The sequence below is a fragment of the Podarcis raffonei genome, chromosome 11 (genome assembly GCF_027172205.1).
Source record: "Podarcis raffonei isolate rPodRaf1 chromosome 11, rPodRaf1.pri, whole genome shotgun sequence".
NCBI classification, from domain to species: domain Eukaryota; kingdom Metazoa; phylum Chordata; class Lepidosauria; order Squamata; family Lacertidae; genus Podarcis; species Podarcis raffonei.
In genome coordinates this window covers 43,164,404-43,186,979 of record NC_070612.1, presented here as the reverse complement: position 1 = coordinate 43,186,979, position 22,576 = coordinate 43,164,404, and the positions used below count along the sequence as shown (strand labels likewise).

The 22,576-nt window shown below is 40.7% G+C and overlaps 1 protein-coding gene across 3 annotated transcripts in view; it reads left to right on the top strand.

Annotated features, from left to right (window-relative positions):
* The window catches only part of MCC (MCC regulator of WNT signaling pathway), a 212,321-nt gene that overhangs the window by 140,274 nt on the left and 49,471 nt on the right, over nucleotides 1-22,576 (top strand). For all 3 annotated transcript variants that reach the window (XM_053408630.1, XM_053408632.1, XM_053408631.1), the window contains 4 exons: nucleotides 2,374-2,516; nucleotides 8,057-8,199; nucleotides 13,543-13,706; nucleotides 17,928-18,134. In XM_053408630.1, coding sequence (XP_053264605.1) covers nucleotides 2,374-2,516; nucleotides 8,057-8,199; nucleotides 13,543-13,706; nucleotides 17,928-18,134 — 657 coding nt within the window. The remainder of the gene's footprint in view (nucleotides 1-2,373; nucleotides 2,517-8,056; nucleotides 8,200-13,542; nucleotides 13,707-17,927; nucleotides 18,135-22,576) is intronic.

The window sequence follows — 22,576 nt, the reverse complement described above, 5'->3', positions numbered from 1 at the left end:
AGGCGACCTCAGTAGAAAGAGTATCAGCACTGCTAACAAAATTAAGAACTAGGAGTTGAAACTAAGAAAAAAGCCCTTGTGATTTTGCCTTCCCCAACCTGCCCAGACGCTGAGGTCCAGCACCGAGGGCCTTCTGGCGGTTCCCTCACTGTGAGAAGCTAAGCTACAGGGAACCAGGCAGAGGGCCTTCCCGGTAGTGGTGCCCACCCTGTGGAACGCCCTCCCATCAGATGTCAAAGAGATAAACAACTACCTGACATTTAGAAGACATCTGAAGGCAGCCCTGTTCAGGGAAGTTTTTAATGTGTGACATTTTAATGTATTTTTAATCTTTGTTGGAAGCCGCCCAGAGTGGCTGGGAAGCCCCAGCCAGATGGGCTGGGTACAAATAAATTATTATTATTATTATTATTATTATTATTATTATTATTATTATTATTATTACCTGGTACCAGATGTTTTGGACTGCAGATTCCCTCAGCCCCAGCCAGCACAGCCAGTTTGGGGAAGGCTGATATAGAAGATTTTACACCATGCACACTCAGTAGAATATAGAGGTTGAAAACCAGACTGGGCAGGTTAAAGACTTCCTAATATCAAAGCGTGTATCATGCAGCTAAATCTTAGAGAGGTTATGTTGGTGGCTCCCAATATCAACAAATATTGCCCTGTTGACAGATTTACATTCCTAGGAATTGCAGACTGCTCATTCATGCTCCGATATTGAACAAAATTAGGTTTCGATATCACTGAGGGCCTGGATTATGATTAACAAGACAGACGGAGTAAGGTGCATCAAATGCTTAATTGGGTAAAAGAGTCTATAACAAATTTGGGATAAACATAGGAAAGTGTTGGCTCCATATTACCCTGTGTAACATTGCATATTGTCAAGACTTTATTATATCCTGGATAGTTACTAAGAAGAGAGACAGAAGAAAAAGAAGGAAGAAAAAGATCTGATAAGATGCAAGGATTAGTTGGAGGAATATTGCAGGCAGGAGAAGAGGTTAAGGATGGACAGCAAGATGTTTTCTTAATAAAATATTCCTGGAAAAACTGATGAAGGAACAAGCACAACAGGATCAAGCCCATTTTGAACTAGATCCAAATGCTAGAGCAGGCATAGGCAAACTCGGCCCTCCAGATGTTTTGAGACTACAATTCACATCATCCCTGACCGCTGGTCCTGTTAGCTAGGGGTGATGGGAGTTGTAGTCCCAAAACATCTGGGGGGCCGAGTTTGCCTATGCCTGTGCTAGAGGACTCTGAGCCCCTTTTTAAAGGGTCCACGGGAGCAGGGGTATATACATTTATCTTCCATGCCTTCTCCTCCTCCTCCTCTTCAAAGATTTGGTGCCGTCTCTTGTTCCTGTACTGTAGTGTGCATTGTATGTGTCTGTCATCAGATAAGGTTTATTTTGAAAAATGTTGGCTGTCCATTGATTTGAGAGAGACCAGGATAGCTACTGTGGCTAAAGTCCATTAGCACCAGTCTGTATATCTTCAGTCAAAATAAGCAATGGCCATCTCTTCAGCGCACCACTTTGAGAGATGAAATCTGGTAAAGCAGAGTTCTTATTTATTGACAGAAAGTAATTGTCACACACTGACATGTCTGAAATATTATTTCAGATCGAAGACAAAGGATGTCTGAAACTTGCAGCTTGCTAGGCCTGAGATCGGGTTCATAGGCGCCAGAGAGTAATTTGGTACAGTAATGTGCATCATGACATGTTTTCTTTGTGTAAGCTAAACGAGAGAAGTCAAACATGACATTAAAAGGGATTCACAACATATTATAAAGACAGTTTTATTGTTGAACTAACAGAAAATCACATTCTGAACTGAACACTATTTGAAGATGTCAGTCTTTATCTACTCCCATCTCTCATTTACTGCTGCCTCTTCAGCCAACTCTTCTGCCTCCTACTCCAACTTGGCAACAACCAAAGGACACAATCCATACAAAAAGCAGTGTTGCTTATAGCTTATCATATTCACATCTCCCTTTGAGAAACTATAAATTAAGATCTATTCTTTATAATTTCTTATTAAAAACTTATATTTATATTTCCTAAGTGTGGGATTGTGAGAGACTGCAGGTGGATTTATACACAGGAAAACATACACACTATAAATAAATTAGATTGTTATAACAAAAGAAAATTGCTATTGAAAATCGCGTTTTAAAATTTCCTGCTCTCTGGCGCCATCTGGTGCTGGATGTTTATAGCGCATTCAAATCGCTGTTCCTTTACTAATTTAGCGGAGTCCGACGTGAAGCATTTTCTTGCATCCTATTTCCACATAGCTCCCCATTATGTCCATGCTGTTCCTCTGAATGTCTTTATTCTGCTGCTGCTGTTTTAGTGTGAACAGTCCCACCTCATGAGAGAGCACGAAGATGTGCAAGAGCGGACGACGCTCCGCTATGAAGAACGGATCACGGAGCTCCACAGCATTATCGCAGAACTAAATAAGAAAATCGATCGACTTCAAGGAACTACTATAAGGTAGAGTGGTCCCTTATCAATTGTGTCAGCCTAACACCAGCATAAAGCTACCTCTTGCGCTTCGATAAATATTTGCTCCCATCTAATCATATTGGGACGTGGGTGGCACTGTGGGTTAAACCACAGAGCCTAGGACTTGCCCATCAGAAGGTCGGCGGTTCGAATCCCCGTGACGGGGTGAGCTCCCGTTGCTCGGTCTCTGCTCCTGCCAACCTAGCAGTTCGAAAGCACGTCAAAGTGCAAGTAGATAAATAGGTACCGCTCCGGCGGGAAGGTAAACGGCGTTTCCGTGTGCTGCTCTGGTTCGCCAGAAGCGGCTTAGTCATGTTGGCCACATGACCCGGAAGCTGTACGCCGGCTCCCTCGGCCAATAAAGCGAGATGAGCGCCGCAACCCCAGAGTCGGTCACGACTGGACCTCATGGGCAGGGGTCCCCTTTACCTTTACCTTAATCATATTAGGTTGCATATACACACACGCATACATGTGTGTACACACACACACACATTGCACGCATGCATGTACCTGCTTAGAAACTTCCTTGTTTTATATCCCTTAATCCTTACAGTTGTATGCTGCTGCTTCCCCATACACTTTCCCAGTCAAAGAATTGTACAGTTGGAAGGATCATCTAGTCCAACCTCCTGCAATGCAGGAACCTATTGCCCAATGTGGGGCTCAAACCCACAGCCATGAGTCTCACGCTTTATTGACTCAGCTATCCATCCAGTAATACTTCTCTCCCCTGAGCCAGATATACACTACGCCGCCCAAAGTAAATAGATCTGCAGCCAAAACACCTCTAATCCTCCCTTTTGAGATACACCAGTGGGCCACAAACCATTATTGTGAAAACTAAACTTTGCATTTTGTTAGTTGTATATGTGAAACTTCTAAAGTGGCTTTTGTTTTTCTTTACACAATTTGTAAAGAAAATGTCTTTGAAAGGTTTATGGGGAAATGACAATGGTGATGATGGTTGGAGCATAAATGTAGGACCCAGTTGGTGTTCAGGTTCAGATTTTGTCGGATTCTTTATGGGAATGACACTGAGTTTCTTCTATGTCTCTTCAATGTGATGCTGTCTCTTTCAGACACATTTGGTATTTGTGAAGGTCTGTTAGTACTCTCTACAAAGTTCATCTCTGGCAATACTAGCTATGGAATTCATCTATGAAATCTATCTAGAGCTGAAGGAATTTTGTTGCAAACATTAATCCTATTGGCTGCTTTAGATCCTCACGCTTCTTCCTAAGTTGAATATATTCTTCCATTCGTGATCAGCTCTATGAAATTACCACAGAACGATATTAGATCTTACAGTTGTAGCTTATGCTTTACTTCTGAAGTAACAGAAGATCTTGCACCTGAAAAAAAAAATCACATCTCAAGTCTGAAATAAGCAAAATGAGTTATCTGCAAAGTCCTTAATTACTAATGAATTTGTAGGTGTCTCGCTTCAAGATAGCTCCTAATTGGCTCATGACACTTGCGTAATATCTCATATATGTTTTCACTGCCCAGAAAGCATTATACTTTATTCATGCTCCATAGGAGAGGAATCTTAACGTTAGAAGATTGATTTCTTAGGAGAGATGAGAATGCTGCCTTTTCCACGCCAAGGGTAGATCAGAAGTACATGGAGAACTAGCACCTGCCCTCACTTTGGTACAGGAAATAAAAATGGCAGCTGCTTATTTTTGAGTAGATGCGACAAAAATATTAGCATAAATATAATTCTAGCAAACGTTGTATTCACAGAGGACCTAACACCTGAGGATATCAAAGTGCTTTACCAGCACTAATTAAAGCAGAGCAAATGTTGGAAACCAGCCAATGCCTAGACTTGGTTTTGAAGCCATGAGAGAATTACTTTGCACACACCCTGTCAACACCCCAGATGAATTCCTTAGCGGAGATAGCAATGGGGAAATACAAGTGCCACTTGCCTAATTTCTTGCTCTAATATGCTAAACTGATGAAGACAAACTTACATATTACACTGTTCGTTTCCTTTTTCCAACTTTTGCCTATCAGGATAAGTCATTGCCATAGTTTAAAGCAGGGTTTGGTAATTGTGATCTGATCAAAGTGCCAGCAGAATACTGCAGAGGAACAGCCAACTAAGCTTTCCTGGCGCCTAATGGCTAAGAGGGAGCTGTATGGCACAATATGGAAGTTGTTCAACCAAGTCTAGGGACCACAAATGGTTGTCCAAACATATTTCAAGATATCTTTGTCACTGGTATATAGTATACACTGTAAGCCAACTCTGTTGCAGGGTTGACTCTGAATAAGGTAAAGGTAAAGGGACCCCTGACCATTAGGTCCAGTCGTGACCGACTCTGGGGTTGCGGCGCTCATCTCGCTTTATTGGCTGAGGGAGCCAGCGTACAGCTTCCGGGTCATGTGGCCAGCATGACTAAGCCGCTTCTGGTGAACCAGAGCAGCGCATGGAAACGTTGATTATCTTCCCGCCGGAGCGGTACCTATTTATCTACTTGCACTTTGACGTGCTTTCGAATTGCTACGTTGGTAGGAGCAGGGACCGAGCAACGGGAGCTCACCCCGTCACGGGGATTTGAACCGCCGACCTTCTGATGGGCAAGTCCTAGGCTCTGTGGTTTATCCCACAGCGCCACCCGCGTCCCACGAATAAGACTGATACCCTAACTTTAAATCAAATTGTCAGGAAGGAACACAAGAAATATTTTTAAATGCAAAAACCACACATAATTGCGTGTCAAAGCCCCAAGCCTCCCTCATGAGAATAAGGACACAAGGACACATAATTTTACGTTAATGTTAATGGACAAAATTTAGGCCACAACTTTATTGGTTACAGAATGTGAGTGGTATTGGCTTAGGCATTGGCATCAACAGACTATATCTGACTCCTGCCCAGTTTGCAGGAAGTCTGGAAGGGTAAACCACCAGTAGGGGGAGCCCCACTGATGTGGATCGACTCGAACACCCCCTGGGTTCCCGCGGAGGTCGTGGCATGGCCCTAGCCCCTCCCTGGGCTTCAGACGAGATCCACACCCCCGGATTCCTTTAAGAGAATACCCTTGAGCACGGAGGGGCAGGTGATGGCTGCACCTCCCCTTCCCCAAACATCGCTATTCCAATGCCTAACCACCAAGCCTTACAAAGTTGGGACGATTGCTACGAGGTAGGCAAAGACCAAGTGGCTGGTGCCAATTTGCCAGGTGGAAGAAGTCCTACCAGGCCCCTCAACGGCGACCAACCGAAGTCCATAGCAAGGCCAATGATGCAACCTGAGCAGAGGGTGGGAGGGCAGGAGATCTGTGGCACGAGGCTGAAAAGGGACGATTCAGCGTGGCACCATGGTTTAAATTGGCCCTGGCCATGCCCCCCAAGCCACCTGCTTGGCTAACTGGCATGGCCATGCCTCCCCAGCATAAGGGGAGGCCCCCCACGCTGAGGGGGGAGGCTTGGCGGCTCCCCAGCAATGCGTCCCCACAAAGAGGTGGAGCCGATAAAGTAGAAAATGGCCAATATATGTAAGTTGCATTAAAATAATATACAAGGCAGAGGAAAGCAAAATATCATTCAATTATTTTTGTGTTGTTTTTAAAGCTACCTTTACCTGTTCTTTATGATGTTTATGAATCACCTTGACACACATGTAGAAGATGATTCATAAATTAATGAAAGTAATTAAAAAATAAAATAATCTGTTTTGCCAACTGCATCGTTGGGAAGGCAAGGAGTCCTTTGTAAAAAATAAAATAAGCAATAAATAAGCAGAGCAACAAAGATGTAATTGGCAAGCTCCTCTTCTCCTTCATGCATTTTTTGTTTAATTCACATGCCAGGTTTGAAAGTTTGGCCTCAACCATATATTGGTTTGCAATATTAATTTTCACCAAGCTGCGGTGGGGAGGAGGAATTGTTTATATGGCTCATACTGCCTCATATTTTGGATTTAAAACCTCTAGGCTAAAAAGAATAGCATCTGCTGAGATAAATAAGATACTTCTCCTACTCAGGAAATGAACTGAAGTTGTTCTCTACCTAAGTTTGCATTGTGAAAGCGATGTAACACATGTTGTGTTTAGTATAAATAAATGGTCTTTTTGGAAGAAGAGCATATGAAGCTCACTAAAGCTTGTGTGTGTAAGTGTTAGCACTGTGATAAGCCCATCCTCTTTACCACTCAGAGGTAATTCAGGTTTTAAAATGAAGAGCTAATTGCAGAGAGTCGACATAAATGAGCAAACAAATTAGCCTTCTGACCAAAAAAAGGCAGCTCTTTGACTGCATGGTAATTGTTTTTTGTCTAAAGCTAATTATTGTTGGCTTGTGTTGTGCCTAATAATTAACTTATTCATAGAACATTAATCCATGTTTATAGGTCTTCATTATCTTGTACTTTAATTTGTACTGTTTGGGGCTTGGTTTTCTTGCCTACTTTAGCATGTATCTCATAGAACCTTCAAGTGCTGCTATTATTCAATTTTAACTTATCCTTTTGGTGTATTTTGAATGTTTGCTTGGCGTCATGGACAAAAGGTGCCTCATGCTTCAGTATTCCTAAATAGTTTAAAAAGCTATACTTTCAATATGCCTGAGTTCACACTGAAGCAGGGCAATGTGAAGAGCAAATAGTCATATTTGTTTTCCTTTGACTTAATTCATTCTTCCCTTCTGTCTCCTAAAATCCATTGCAGCTGTTACTGCGACTGGAAAACTGAAATAAATGATTTCTGAGCATTGTAAAGTGGGAGGAGGGACTCATTGAAGCTCCTCTTCAGTGATTGGAAAAACCACTATGTGGTTCTTTTAATCATGGAGAAAGACGCAGTCTTCTGCAAGACTCCCCCCTCCTCATCCCCATTCAGTTTATTTACATAGGTAAACCACTAGCAATTATAGCTGCACAGAATCTTAGCAATAATGAGCACTTTTAAGCAACCATTAATTTAATTTAGAGCTTAAGACAAGTTCCCCGGATACCCAAATGTTACTTGCATGTGCCACGTAGAGATGAGAAGGAATTGTGCAAAGTGCCTTTTGCAAAGCCATGTATGTGTACACACACACTCTTTTCCAACTATTTTAATGAGTGCTTTTACGCAGAACATTCCATTGGGTTGTTTACTTACTCATTATATATGCTAAATGTGCTACAAGTTTTTTCAGAGTAATTCTTAAACTACCATTCAAAGTGATTATGAGGATAAAATTTCAGTACCTGACATCCTGGAAGGAAGAGTCAGGTGTAATGATAGATAAGAGAGTGAAATAATATTCTAAAACAATCTAAATAACCATGCCACCTGTTTGGTAAGATGGTTTAATGCACCTAATCATCTCCTTTTTAATAAGTATGTGGTGGATTTTGTGAACTTCAGAGGTCATATTCTAACGAAAGTTTTGTGGATATTTGTAGCTTATTAGATGCATGGTAGTTTTTGTAATGCTTACTGATTGTGGTTATAGGTCCATCAGTTGTGCTGTTTCTCTTAGGTGGTTAAAAAAAAGAAAAAATCATTTGTCTCTGGCTCATTCCTCAGGGAAGAAGATGAGTATTCAGAACTGCGATCAGAACTTAGTCATAGTCAACATGAGGTCAATGAAGATTCACACAGCTTGGATCAAGATCAAACTTCTGTTTCAGTCCCAGAGAACCAGTCTACAATGGTCACAGCTGACATGGGTGAGCAATATTTTGAATGCCTCTCATGGTAGTAGCAGAATATTACAGCAGCTTTCATAAGACAGAGTAAAAAACTTCAAAGCAAAAGTAAGGGACATGGTGGGGCATCTTATTAGTAGACTTAAAGGTATATATTATTCAAGCTGTCCTGAACAGCAGCACATAATAAAAACAAGCATTTAACAAACTTTTTTTTTAAAAAAAACTTATTTCTTTATTTCTTAGTACATGATACAGAAAATGAAAATAAAATAAACAAACAAATACTGATACAAAATCTACCAAAAGAAAATACATATACATACCCTACACTACAAACAAAAACCCTACACATACCCGTGACTTCCTTCCACCACGACTTGAGTTCCTTTGGTTCAAATTTGAATACTGTCACTGAATTCTTTGGATAATACACCTTATAACCGTTTCTAATTATTATTCTTGCTTGTACTTTACATACTTAATCCATGCATATCAGCATATTCTTTTTAGAGCAGTGTTTTTCCGTACTGCTCCATTAAATGTCCATAACAAACATTTAATAATATATTAGCAGTAGAGCATAATTGAGCAACTTTTTGTAAGCAAAAAGGGGGAAATGGAAGCTAAACTTACATCATCTTCAATAGACAATGAGTCCTGACCCTTTAATTTTAGAAAGCTCACGAAAATATTTGGGGCTATGTCTGATGTTTGAAACCAGAAGTCACAAACATATAAACAAAATCTTTCATTCTCACATGTCCATCTAATTTTTTTCTACTTCTAATTATTAATTTACAAGATTATTTAGCAGTAGTTTCTTCTTAAATATCACCCTTGGTTATTATTTGGTGATTTCTGTTTTCTTTTATTCAGTGCTGCATGTAGCCGTATCATCCATTGCTTCTCAGCACTGCATAATCAGTGTTCTTTCAAAGCCTCTTGCTTTCATAAAGCTGTGTAATTTCTCTACAGATGGCAGGTTTCAAAGTAACATTTGGCTGAATTGGGAAGTGCTAAGGACATTTGTTTGTGTCAGGGTGACTCTGATAATGATGGCTTTTGTCAAACTCCAGCAGGTTTTCTGGTTCAAAAACTTAGGCTTACAGCCAGCATGTTCTGTTGAAATAACCTGCTCTAACTTTTGGGACAGAGGGATTTGAAATGTTGTGCCATATTTTGCAGGTTCTGAAGGGTCATTGCTGTTTAGTTCAGAGGGACAACATATAGATCACACATTCAGTTCTGCTTTCAAGTATATGACTTAGATATATGCTGATAAAAAAAGGCTTGAAACTGCACCCACCGAAAAGTAGATTGTTCCCCACCATATTGTTGAAGCAGTATGAAATACTGAAGTTCCCCAAAGAACAAAGAAAATGGCTGGCTGTTAGCCATTTTCTTGATGATGTTTCACCCTTAAGCATGAAGGTTTACCATGCAGAATTCATAGCTGTTCAACTACGGGATAACCTTCCTGTAAAGGGGAAATTAATACAGAGCATCTGTAATCTTATTCCCTTGTTTGTGATGTTAGACAGACACGATTAATATTGGTTAAGTTCTGTGGTGCAAGGGACGACTCAAGGAATTTGGCTCCGTATGTTCAACTGTAACGTTGCCCAAGGCAAGGTTATAGATGACTGATATAGCGATGTAGGAGAACATTATGAACTTTTGGGGTTTAGATTTGTGAAGATACGCTTGTCTTAAAATGAACAATTTATGATACATATCTTGCCAGTTTCCAGACCTGGCCTGAAACAAATAGACATAACAGGACAAGAATATGACATAACATGACAAGGCATGTATTTTGAGATGCCTTACACCACAGTTTAACCACTTTGGCTCTGTAAATCAAAGTGGGGGCTAAAACATTTAAGAGTCTGCTTCTCTTGTCATTCAGAGGATTCAGAGCAATAAAAAGGCCATAGAATATCAGAATGTAAAAACTTTTTTAAAAATAGCACATTGATTTAGTCAAGCTACTTAAACAATCTATATCAACAAGAGGCTGCATTCATTCTTTCTCTCTCATTCTCTCACTCTCTCACACACACTCACACTCATACACACACTATATGTTACATTGGGGCTTTCTAGCAGTTTTTGGAACAGGAGTTCCCACAGCTGAGAAGACAAGTGTAAATTAAAACTTTGGCTTGTCTTGATTGCTGGCGCTCCTCGTAGTGAAATTTGTAAAGATGGCCCTGATTGCTACATCTGTTTCCTGCAAATAGTGGTAGTGGATATCACAACACAATTTTGCAAGTTTTTAAAAAAAATGTATTTTCATTTCTCTTGATTTTGTATGTGTTTTATTTTATCACCGAATTCTCTGGTACATTCACTTAACCCCCCCCCCCCCCCGGCTTTGAGCCCCTTCTGTTGGATACACTCAGAATGCAAATCTATCTTGAGATGAAAAGGTGGAACTGCACATTGCACAAATGCAGAAACCTCATTGACATATGAAGCTAGACTCACATGTCATGATATACTAGTAAATTTAGATATGCCTCTCTACTGCTACAGGCAATAAAACATCAAGGGCTAAAACAGCTAATCTCCCTTGCTGTATGTTGTAAATCCTATGACTGGGTTTAATCTACTTTCTCCTTGAGATGTGGGTCTCTCTAGCCTTGTTATAAAGTCTTATTTCCTGGGAGGAAAGCTGCCTGAGGGCTGGAACTTAGAATACAAGAGCTTGTTTGGGGCAAGGCATTGTCTTGTAAAATGTGACAAAACGTGTACAAATTGTCATGGCGCTTCAGGAATGCAGGCAACACAAATAGGTTTTTATCAGTTCAGCAATCTCCTTGGTGCATCTGTGAGAAACTGTATTTATAAAAACAAACATTTTGCAGCTGAATAGCTTCTAATGCAGGGAAATGGTTTTTAAGTGGAGCCGACAGGGCAGAGATATTTTTTTATGGGGACTATTAAAGCACTTTTTGCACATGAACGGACTTCAGAAGACTCCCATGCTCTCCTTTTTACCAATCCACATTGATAATAGTATGGAATATGATTTGTTGAGCAATTTACTCAGGGTTCTTCCCAGATTAAAGCATACCTGTAGGAGTCCTGTGAAGGTCTAGTGTGCAGGGCTTGTGCTCTGATGTGTCTATTCATGTTGCAACAGAGAAAAGAGAGTCTCGCATGGAGCAATGAGTTGGATTATGGGGGCTGAATTAGATTTGGAATTGGATGAAATAGCACCTCCAGATGCAACCAGGACCAGCATGATATGATATATGATATGATATGATATATGATATTATTTCTTACCCACTCTTCACTGTAACATCCCAAGGTAGATTACAACAATGTAAGAATACAAAACTTAATTCTGTTAATACAATTTACAGTCTAGGCAACCTTAATTTCAAACCTGTATTAAACATTTATGTGTACATTCTTCCCATGAAAATTGTGCCTCCCGTGGCAGTGCTGGTAGACATATTATGCCTCTTCTATGCTTCAATCCTCAAGTATAGGAACTAGAAACATTTTTTAAATAATGGAAAAATTATTTGTGCTTTCAATCAAGAAACCGCAGGTTGCACAAAAATGCTGCTAGGGCCACATTCAGCTACCATTTATCCAAAAAGGAGGGACTTTGTAAGTTCAGCTGTGATTTTAATGGCCTTTCTGTTAGCATGTATTTGGCTGTCCATTGAATTAGATTGTGGGTGTATGTTAGAGGAGACAATGCAGATCAAAAACACTTCACTACAATGCTAATTGTGTAGCCACAACATTTTCCCACTCCTGTACTGTACTAGCACTCCTGTACTGTAATAAATTGTCTGTTTCTCTGTTGGGGTGCTTCATGCCAGAACGTAATAAGTATCTGGATATTAATTGTTTTGTGATGTGTTTTCTTAATTGTGAACTCAAGCCCTAGATGTTTTGATGATGCTACTCTGTAGAGGCAAAAGAAGCCAGAATGAATTCATCCATATTTACATATTGAGAACATCTGCTAATGCTTGCCCATTAAATCTGAGCTGGATGTGGAGACAATTAATATAAAATTGGTGTTGCACTAATAATTATTTATCAGTAGATTCCTGGAGAAAGGGACTCTGTAATATTTGAAGAAGCAACTTTTTCTCATACTAATGCCTTAGAGAATTAAAACATAATTCTCCATTTAAAACAATTAAACAATAAAATGCAATACTAAAATAAAATGCTAAAATGTAAAACACTAGGTTTGTGAAAATTAATTGCCTCATCTTGCTTAACCCCAGCCTTGTAAGAGGCAGCCAATATTCATTTATGGAAAAATTCTCAGGTTCAGAATTATATGGGTCTCCAGTGGGAAGCAAATAACCCCTGTTTTTATCTGTGGTCAGTCACTGGTGAGCCAGAGCTCTCTTTGAGAAACATAGGCATAAGATGCCCTGCAGGACATAACGCAGTACTGTAATTATTCAAGAAAAAGAAATCGGCAGAAGAACAATGATGAAGGCTAGAACAATGGAAAGCAGATGGGTTAGCAGTATATGCAAATGTCTGACAGTATGAACTTCATTTTAAAATAATGTCTTCCTGGTGTTAAACCTTTTTAGATTAAGTCATTACTCTTGATCAGCACATAGCAAAACGGTTCCAGCATTCCCAAACTTTCCAAGCAAGGTTTTCTCTGAGCTATAATCAGAAATGGTTGCTTCCATCTCATTTTGTGTAGCTCTCATACCTATGAAAAAGAAATGATTTATCATAGGATTAAGTGCTACTGAGTCCAGCCCCTTCTCACCATTATCACTACTGTGAGGCCAGGCTGACAGTCTAGATGTGCCATAAGCAGGAAGCAAGATCTACATACTTGCTGCTGTGGCAACATGCAGTTACCACACTGCATATAGTTGGAGACACCATGTTGCAGATATTATTTTTAAAAAGATGTTTGCAGAACAGATTACTCCACTCATGCTCCATGCCACATGGTGGAAAAATGTTGAAGGCCACCAAGCAGCCTGTCTTGGGGGTCAAGGAAGAAGATATTCCTTCCTGCTTCCAATAGCATCACAAAATGACACACAGACCCCCGCCAATTCAGTCACATGTGAAATACTTCTTTGTTTGTGAATATTTCCTGATCTTGAAAGTCAAGCCCGCAGATTTCAAGCTTGTCTAGTTGTCAGCCCCACAGTAAATTAGTAACTTTCAAGATTACCTTGATGTTGTTTGTGTTTGGGAGATTGTGAAGAGAAATGTTTGCCGATTTGAGTTACCTCTTGCAGGTGTGCAGCCTTCTCCTCCCCACCCTCAAGATTAAGATTGAATGGAAACTCTGTCTATTGGTGACTTGGAATGTATGCCTGACATGTTCTTTCTGCCCCATAGATACCTGTAGTGACTTGAACTCCGAACTGCAGAGAGTGCTGACGGGACTGGAGAATGTTGTCTGTGGGAGGAAGAAGAGCAGCTGCAGTTTGTCTGTGGCAGATGTGGACAGACACATTGAACAGCTCACCACTGCCAGTGAACACTGTGATTTAGCCATTAAGGTGTGGAAACATTCGCTGGTTGCTAATCTTTATTACGTAATTTCTGACATAGTAGAGCATAATTTGTACCTATATGGCGTCTTTCATCAGATAATCAAAGCACATGTTGTCATACAGTTCCGATAACAGTTGGGCAATAAAGCCTGTTTTACTGAAAGGATAATTAAGTCACAGAGACATCTTACCTATAAAAACGGGCTGGAAACTGGTTGTTGCCTGACATCTTATCTGCAGAGCTTTCTCTTGTCATTAAGCTAACCTGTTGTCACGTTACAGAATATTCACAAACATTTTAACTGTTGAGTGCCAATGTGTTGGCAATATCATACCAAGGAGTTTTGTGCATTGTAGAGGCTTTAGATTAGCCTGTAGAGATGGAAACCAGGCCCAAGAGGTAGAGAAATTCAGGGACAAGGGAGCATCGATTCAGAAAAAAGGAAGAAAGAGAGTACAATCTGAAGGAAAGGTAGATTGAGAAGGCCAGGCCGTGATGGAAAAGCAGGTTCTAAAGTGAAGTTGAAAGGGCATAGGGTTTACATAGGGATGGGTGGAACTGGAAACAACCTAGCTATTCCTGAAGTCATTTCAGATATGATATACTTTTCTCACTGCATGCTTAATTGTAGGTGGTTTCAGTAGCGTAGGGCCTTCAATGCAATAGGATATGAACTACCTGCTCATTGTGACAGTGATGGCATATGGTATTCTCTGCAATCCGACAACTATGCATGGTTTAGCTGTAACATTTGACTTTATAGCAAATGGGTCTGTTATAGATAAAATTAGAAAGAAGCCACTGTGTTTTATCTTCATTGGTTGTTTCCATTGTAGAAGCTATGTTTGGTTTCTTCTTTTTCATCAATCTTTGTCAAACGTGCTCTCTGTGGGAGATATCCCAATGCAGAGAAAACATTCTGCATTTGCTAAGGGGTTTTAAATGAGAAACAGGATAGGTGAAAATACCTCTTGTTCAAATATTACTCTATTTTCCTAGAATTTGCCTTAGGTACAAGAGTTTAATGCCAGGTTATTAAGGTTCTCTTATTCTAAGGTTGGTGTGTGGCTGTTTTTTGGTGTGTGTTTTTTAAAAGAAAAAGCATAATAAAATATTTTTCCAGTTCTGGGAGAAAGAATAACAATGGTGTCTGAATAAATGTAATACTGCTCTTTTCTTTTCGCATAGAACATTTAAAAGGATGGCCTCGTATGCAGAATCTGTTCAATGATTTTGCATCCTATTGTGTTCATGTTAGAAGCACTGTGCTTTTACTACTATGCTGTATTTTGGAAGTCAGGGATTGCAGTTTGTTTAATCTTTTCCACCTCCCACATGTGAGGTCAAGAGGGAAAGTTGCAGCCTTCCCTTTCTTGCTGTGGTTACTCCATTGGAAACTGCCAAGTAGATAGTAAGGGGCTGGCAGTAATCCTCAATTCATCCCTGAGATGGTATACTTTAGCATTTGCTTTCCTTTCACAATAAATATGAGATGTGGCCTATAGGGTAAAATTATGGAAGATAGAAGAGACACTGCAAAAATTCCTCTAAAGGGAGAGATGTCTGAGCGCATGTAGTTTGCATATAAAAGATGTTTCACATAGACTCTTCTCACCTTCTGTACTTCCCTAAATTCCATACTTCATTGGCATTTTAAGACAGACATTGTCAGAGCTATGAAAAGTCCCCTGGTGAATTTATTTTTGTACTTTGAATTGTGCAGCATAGCTAAAGCACACTGAGAAGCAGCTTACAGTGCACATTTAGTTTTGAGTGTTAACAGCACTGGTAAATGTTTGACCGAAGTGAAATCTGGTAGTTTGTGTAAGTAAACATTTTCCTGCTTTGCAGACAGAAAGGGCCTTGAATCAAGATAGGTTATCTGAATGGTTATATACATTTTTAAAAATGCCTTGCTTGTTTAGGATACTACTTTTTGAATAGGCTAAGCTCCAAAAAGATAAAACGTGCCAGATGAAAACATTCCTCTCGCCCCAGGCCTTCCGTAGAGTTGGGTCTGCTGTACCGAAGTTATGACTCCTTATTGGTGTCAGCTGTGCTTCTGGTCAATTGGGCATCACTAATAGCGCTCCCCCAGATGATTTCAGTGTTAACTTGGGACATATGGGGTAAAGTGGGTTTTCTGAGCCCAAGTTGTTCAGGCCTTTGTATGCTAGTACAAGAAGCTTTAACCTGGCTGACCCAATAGTGGGAAGGAAGCCAGTGTAGGTCTTTCAACACTGGTGCCATGTGCTGGCAAAACGGTAGTCTGTTTCCAGGATTCTGCACTAGCTGAAGCTTCTGGGCCGTGCATGCAGACTTAATTTCAACTATTTTAAATGGTATTGATTTATTCTGTGTGTTTTGGTATTATGTGTTATGCTTTGTAAAAGCATTGCTGGGAAGCAAGGTAGAAGTATTGTTACTATATACATTCTTATTCCGGTCAAGTTATTTTCATCCTCTTTGGGTTTTCCTCTGTATTGCAATTCTTGTCAAAGGGGAAGAATTCAGGTGCCTTTTGCTTTTTTACTTCTCCCAAAGGGCCCTTGTTTTATTTCCTCCGTCACACTTCAAAAATGAAGTTCACCCACGCATCCAGATAGCCGAAACCTCTGAGGATGGAGGTGGATGGATTTAGTTTCAGAACTTCGCTAGGTATTGGAAATGATGAGGAAAATGTGTATATAAATATAATGAATAAATGAATAATGAGCAAACTGGGAAGGTAATCCAGAAATAAACCTTCCCGCAAACGTAATGGTAGGTTTCATTGTTTGAAACGAAGAACTAGCTAAAATAAAATGTGCTTTTTCTATTCATTTCCACCCTCATGCAGTCTAGTTCCTCCTATGAAAGAGGAACTCTGTGAAGTGGATTGCTGCTTTTGCAAACTAATTTTCTATTTAAAATGCTACTGCCTCTTACCTTAGGCTTAGGCAGTGTATTGCAGGGTTCCCTGGTTCAGCACTCTTTGGTTACAGGATTGGATAGTTTTCTCTCTGTTGCTCAGCTTTGACATCTTCCGGTAGAAATACAGAGTATTTCCTTAAATCAGGACTCAGCCATGTGCAGTTGGTAGATTTAAATGGCAGTATGGCACACCTTTCAGTCTGAACGTTTATGGTGGGGCAGACTGCTTCTATCCTATCCTTCACTAACATAAGATGTAGTTGGTAGAGCATGAGACCTTAATTTCAGGGTTGTGGGTTCAACCCACAAATTGCAGGAGGTTGGCCTAGGTGACCCTCGTGGTCCCTTCCAGCTCTACAATTCTATGATTCTAACGTGCACAGCTTTAAAAGTGGTTTAGATATATCTGTGGAGCATAAGATTAGCCATTATGACAGTAGACTGCTTCCTGTATCAGAGGCAATGTGTTCCTGAATACCAGTTGCTGAAAGAAGATGGGAGACAGGTGAAAAACCATCAGAGAGGTCACGTGACCTTCCTAGAGGGCTTTAAAAGCGCTTTCTGCACCAAGCTTTCCTGCTATGGAGACCTTTTTCAGCTCTCTACCTTGCTTACCAGCCTTTTGGAAGATTTGTGAGGGCTCTGGAAGAGCCTGCAAGGTTCCTGCGATCTCACCCGCTCAGCTTGGCAGCATCGGACAGGTAGAAATGGTCATGCAGGAGAGCGGTTTGGGGGGGGGGTCCCTCTGACTTTGCGTGCAGACCCCTGTAACGTTTCAGGCCTTCATGTCATGTATTGCCTTCACGTCCTTTGCTTGGACTTCCCAAAGGCATTTGGGAGAAAAGGATGCTGGATTAGATGGGCCTTTGGTCTGATCCAGCAGGCATCTTCTAATGTTCTCAAAGCCTCCAGTCATGCAACATTTTTGTTAGTGGGTTGTCACCACTCATCTGGTCAACTGCGGCTTTGGTTTTGCTCAGTTAGTTCACCAAAGCAGCAGTCGACTTTGTATATCAACTGATTAAGTGGGATGTACACTCTTTCCTGTTTTTCACCTTCATTAGTGTGTTTGATGCCTAATGCACTCTGTAAATGCCACAGGTTTGCAGTTGCTTCCATTAATATAACAAGATATAAACAAAAATGACCATTTTTTTTTAATTGCTTCACTTTTTTTCAAAACAATGCTGGCATTTGCTAATTAAAATGGCTTCTGTATAATGGAAAAGAGCAAATTGAAATGTGTTTGTTAGTGTGAATAATACGTTTAGTGTTTCGTGTATGAATTATTGTTCCTTTAAAATATTCTGCAGACAGTCGAAGAGATTGAAGGTGTGCTCGGGAGAGACCTGTATCCCAACCTGGCTGAAGAGAGGTCTCGCTGGGAGAAGGAACTCGCGGGCTTGAGGGAAGAGAACGAGAGCCTTACGGCAATGCTGTGCAGCAAGGAGGAGGAGCTAAACAGGACGAAGGCCACCATGAACGCCATCCGGGAGGAACGAGACAGATTGCGCAGAAGGGTGAGGCCAATAACCACTTATGTGCCACACTCCACTACAGAAACGTTAAGAATATTTTGTCAGACTATAAAAGGAGTTGGCAGCAGACAGGATCCTCACTTCCAGGCTCCATTTCTCAAGGCATTTACTGTTTTGCTTCCTCATCTGCCGTGTAGTTCTAATGGATTATCTCTTGTTTAGTTAGATAACCAGAGCTGTAACGTTTTAAAAGTGTTCTCAAAGCAGTTGCATGAATCTGTGTGGAAGTCTCATCTGCCAGGAATTCTAGCTCTGTGAGAGGTACAGTTCCCAGAATTCTTAGAGGAAAGCCATGCTTATAAGTCTGCTTTAAATGCATGGTGTGGGTGTGATCTTCATTCCTCCATGTAACCTCCCTTTGCCCCTCACCCTATAACTCTTAAAGCCCCACCCTTCCCCTGCTTGTTCCATTCCATGCTCATCCTCCTGCAGCCCAAAATGAACCTGAAAGTTGCAGGTCCCTGCCTGGTCTTGGTTCTGAGACCGTAACTCTTAGGCATCTATACGATGTCTCCAGGGAAGCTGCCTTAATCCACCTGTGTTTGAAGATTTGGCACATTTATGTATCCTTGCATGGGGAAAAAATCACAGATGTTTTTTAGGGTGTTTCCTTTTTTTTTCATTTCAAGGAAGAACACTTGTTGGCAGTGGGAATGCATTTTATAGTGTTCACTTAAATATATTTACCACTTCTTGGCCAAAGCGTTTAAAGCAGCCCTCTCTTATTCTCCTTCAAAGCTGTGTACAATTTTTTTGCTGTGGATCGTAAGACCTATTTGAAAGAGTTTTAATTCAGATCTGTGTCTTTGAGATTTTCTGTTTAAAGGTAAAGGTAAAGGTACCCCTGCCCGTACGGGCCAGTCTTGACAGACTCTAGGGTTGTGCACCCATCTCACTCTAGAGGCCGGGGGCCAGCGCTGTCCGGAGACACTTCTGGGTCACGTGGCCAGCGTGACAAAGCTGCATCTGGCGAGCCAGCGCAGCACACGGAAACGCCGTTTACCTTCCCGCCAGTAAGCGGTCCCTATTTATCTACTTGCACCCGGGGGTGCTTTCGAACTGCTAGGTTGGCAGGCGCTGGGACAGAGCAGCGGGAGCGCACCCCGCCGCGGGGATTCGAACTGCCGACCTTTCGATCGGCAAGCCTTAGGCACTGAGGCTTTTACCCACAGCGCCACCCGCGAATCTGGTTTTCAAGGTAGTAATGATGATATATTGTCTTAAACTGACCTGTCCAGAAAGGAGATGCATGAACAAACCATCAGTTTCCATCTAGCCTTGTGGCAGTCTCATGGCCTTTTGTGCCAGCTGGTGGGAGAGTTAAGGTTCATTACCCAGAGGAAGAGTACACAAGTGTTTTTCTGAGGTTCAGGTGTTTAATTCCTCTACTGTTTATTCCCATGTTCATTCCTTTTTTCCTTGGATGCTTATTAGAGCTTCTTTCTTCTACCCTGTTCTCCAACAGCTGATCTTAATTAGATAAATTAGCTTGGTTATATAGACCTGTCTTCTTACTGACACACAGTTGACACATGATTGACACACTGCTGGGTATTCTAACCCCGGTGTTGCTGAAAATTAATCACCAGACCAGCAGATTGTCACAGTCAGAAAGCAGGAGGTGAGAAATGTGGATGCAGAAGTTACATTTCTGGAAGGGTAGTTTTTGCAAAAACAGCAGTTTCCTGGTGCACCTTAAATTCTAACAAATTTATTACGGTATAAGGTTTCATGGACCACATTCCACTTAATCAGATACTAAGCTAGCCGAGAGGATACACAACTAAAAATGTTTTGAATTGTGACAAGGAAATAACATCCAATCCTGTGTTGTCTTTGCATCAAAGGGATCGGATGTACTTTTGTAACTATTTCTTTTTGTGACTATGTTTTCCAAATATTCATGTGTTTTTGATTCCATAGTCATGTTGCAGAAGTCATTGCAGGCGTAATAAGAAAGGATTATGATGTTGAAAGGAATGCAAGTTAGTTTATAGCTATGGATATCTCCAGAGAACTGTTGGTGTAACCTAAAGGAATCATCTTTTTCTACACAACTACTAAATGTGTGAGAGCTTTGAACTCTTTTTTTTTTTTGCAACTGGTCATTGTAGCTCAGGGCAACTTTTCATCCCAAGTGAGCCACAAACAGAATTAAATCTCCATATCGTAAATTAAAGTGTTTGCAATATATTCAGTATAATGTAATATACACAGTTAATATAGCTAATTAAATATATATAATTGCACAATTAATGTATTTTATATTTTTAATTATTAAACAAATTTAATACACAAGCAGATGAATATGCTTTCATTAACAACGCATCACACACACAAAAATATTCTTTTAAGGCTTTAAGTTGTTTTTCTTTAATGTTTCCAAGGGCTGCCAAAATAGGGCCACGAGTTAGCCACCCTGAAGGGAGAAGCTGATACAAAGCCCTGATGCCGGGCGGGAGGAGGGAATTTGCTTCCCCAACCAATTGTTGGGGCATTTCACCTCAGGTGCCAAAATGGCTTGGGCTGCCCCTGAACATCCACAGCTTAGGTAGGGGCTGCTGCAGAGAAGGCCCTCTCCTTGTCTGCCACAGCCTGAGCTTCTGAGGATGATGGGACAACCAACAGGGTGGTTCTCTTAGCATCCAAGATGGTCTGTAGAAAAGGTGGCGGCCTTCCAGGTATGTGGGGCCTGGGTTGTTTTTAGCGCCTTGAATTGGCCCTGGAGACCGACTGGAAACCAGAGCAGCTGTTTCAAAACAGAGGTTATATGAAATCTGGAAGATTCCATATAGTGTCGTTGTGGTGATCACACAGGGTCCCTGGACATTTGACGGTCTATTGATCCCTGTGCCACCACTGTGCTCGCTTCCTCGCTGCCACTAACCCGTTTCTCTCGGGTAAAACACAGAGTCCAGACAGTTGTTAACATTAAACCAAATAAACAAGTTTATTTTATAAGCATTAACAAGTTTATGGTTTCAGATAATTTTTCTTGTCAGTTTCTTAATCTTTGTTTCTTTACTGACCTATACCTTCCTAATACCTTCTAACTGATTATCCCAACTGTTTAACTGACTCCCTTAACAGATTTTCTCACTCTCTCATATCAAACTAGCCCAACCCACAGACTTATCCTCCCTCTCCCTTCTCTAACTCCAGACAGACTTCTTAACAACTCTAACTCTAACTCCTCCCCTTGGGTTCCTATTGGTTAATCATTTTACACTTAGTTAACCCTTTCCTTATGACCCAGTATGATGTCACACACCTAGGAGGGCAAACGCCACAGTCATTGTTTATAATCATTGATAAACTTTTCCCCATGGGTGTATCTGATCCCCACAATTTATGACATGAATGGCTTAAAATAAAACGTTGGCCCTACTGTGCTTTTGTTCTTTTTCCCACCCCACATCTGTTCACCTCTCTCTAAGAGAGATGAGCAGTATGATAGGATCTTCTTGGGGCTGCAAAAGAAACTGCTTTGTAACCAAAGAGGAGTGTCTTCTTCCCTTCAGTGTTGAACATGAAAATATGAAGGGACAATTCCAGATTGGTAATCACAGAATTGATCATTACTTCTACCTTTATCCTTCTTTTGGGTTATTGGAAAATAGTGAAGTCTGGTGCTGTGAACTGTATGCTAATTTGGTGAACAGTGGGTTTATTTCCCCTGAGAGGAGTCTGTTTATTACAGATGTCCATGTCAGCCACATTATGTAATGGTGAGCACCAGGGAGTTTATCTGCATCTGTAATGCAGTCAATAGCTGCCACACAAATAAATGTTTTCTTTGACCTACTAAATATTTTATATATGCATCCGTGAACCAAGAGTCACTTTATATTATTTCCCCAGAGGGTGAGGAAAGGAGCCCTTGCAAAAAAAAAAATTAGTTTTTTGTTTGTTTGTTTTACATACACTAAATTGGGTAGATAAAAGTAGTTGGAGCCGAGCAAATCAATAGGGCTGTTGCTTTAGCCCAGTGTCTGTAATCAAACAAAGTGCTCTCAATGGGGTTTCGGAGCCTTGTTAGAGGTTTAATTAAATTAGATATTTAATGCATTCAGTTAACAGATTGTGCTGCTTTGCAGTGCAATAACTAAGAAATGACATGTGTATGGATTTTTATCCCTTGCAGGTCATTAGTAAATGAGGTAATTACTTACTTCTGTAGGGTGTCCATAATGTAGTGTTACCTCTGTGCAAAATAGCCATAGACAAAGAGAGCACCCTGAATACTGGAGTTGTTTGTGACCTGTAGAAACAGCTTCTACCAAAATATGCACTGCTTATATGGACTGCTTATTTCCAGGAAAGCAATAACATGTACAATGCTCTATAGGGCAACTCTGTCTGTAGGGAGATCTAGTTTCTCTGTAAGCTCAATGCAAAATCTAGGAGAGCAAGTAAGCTGAATG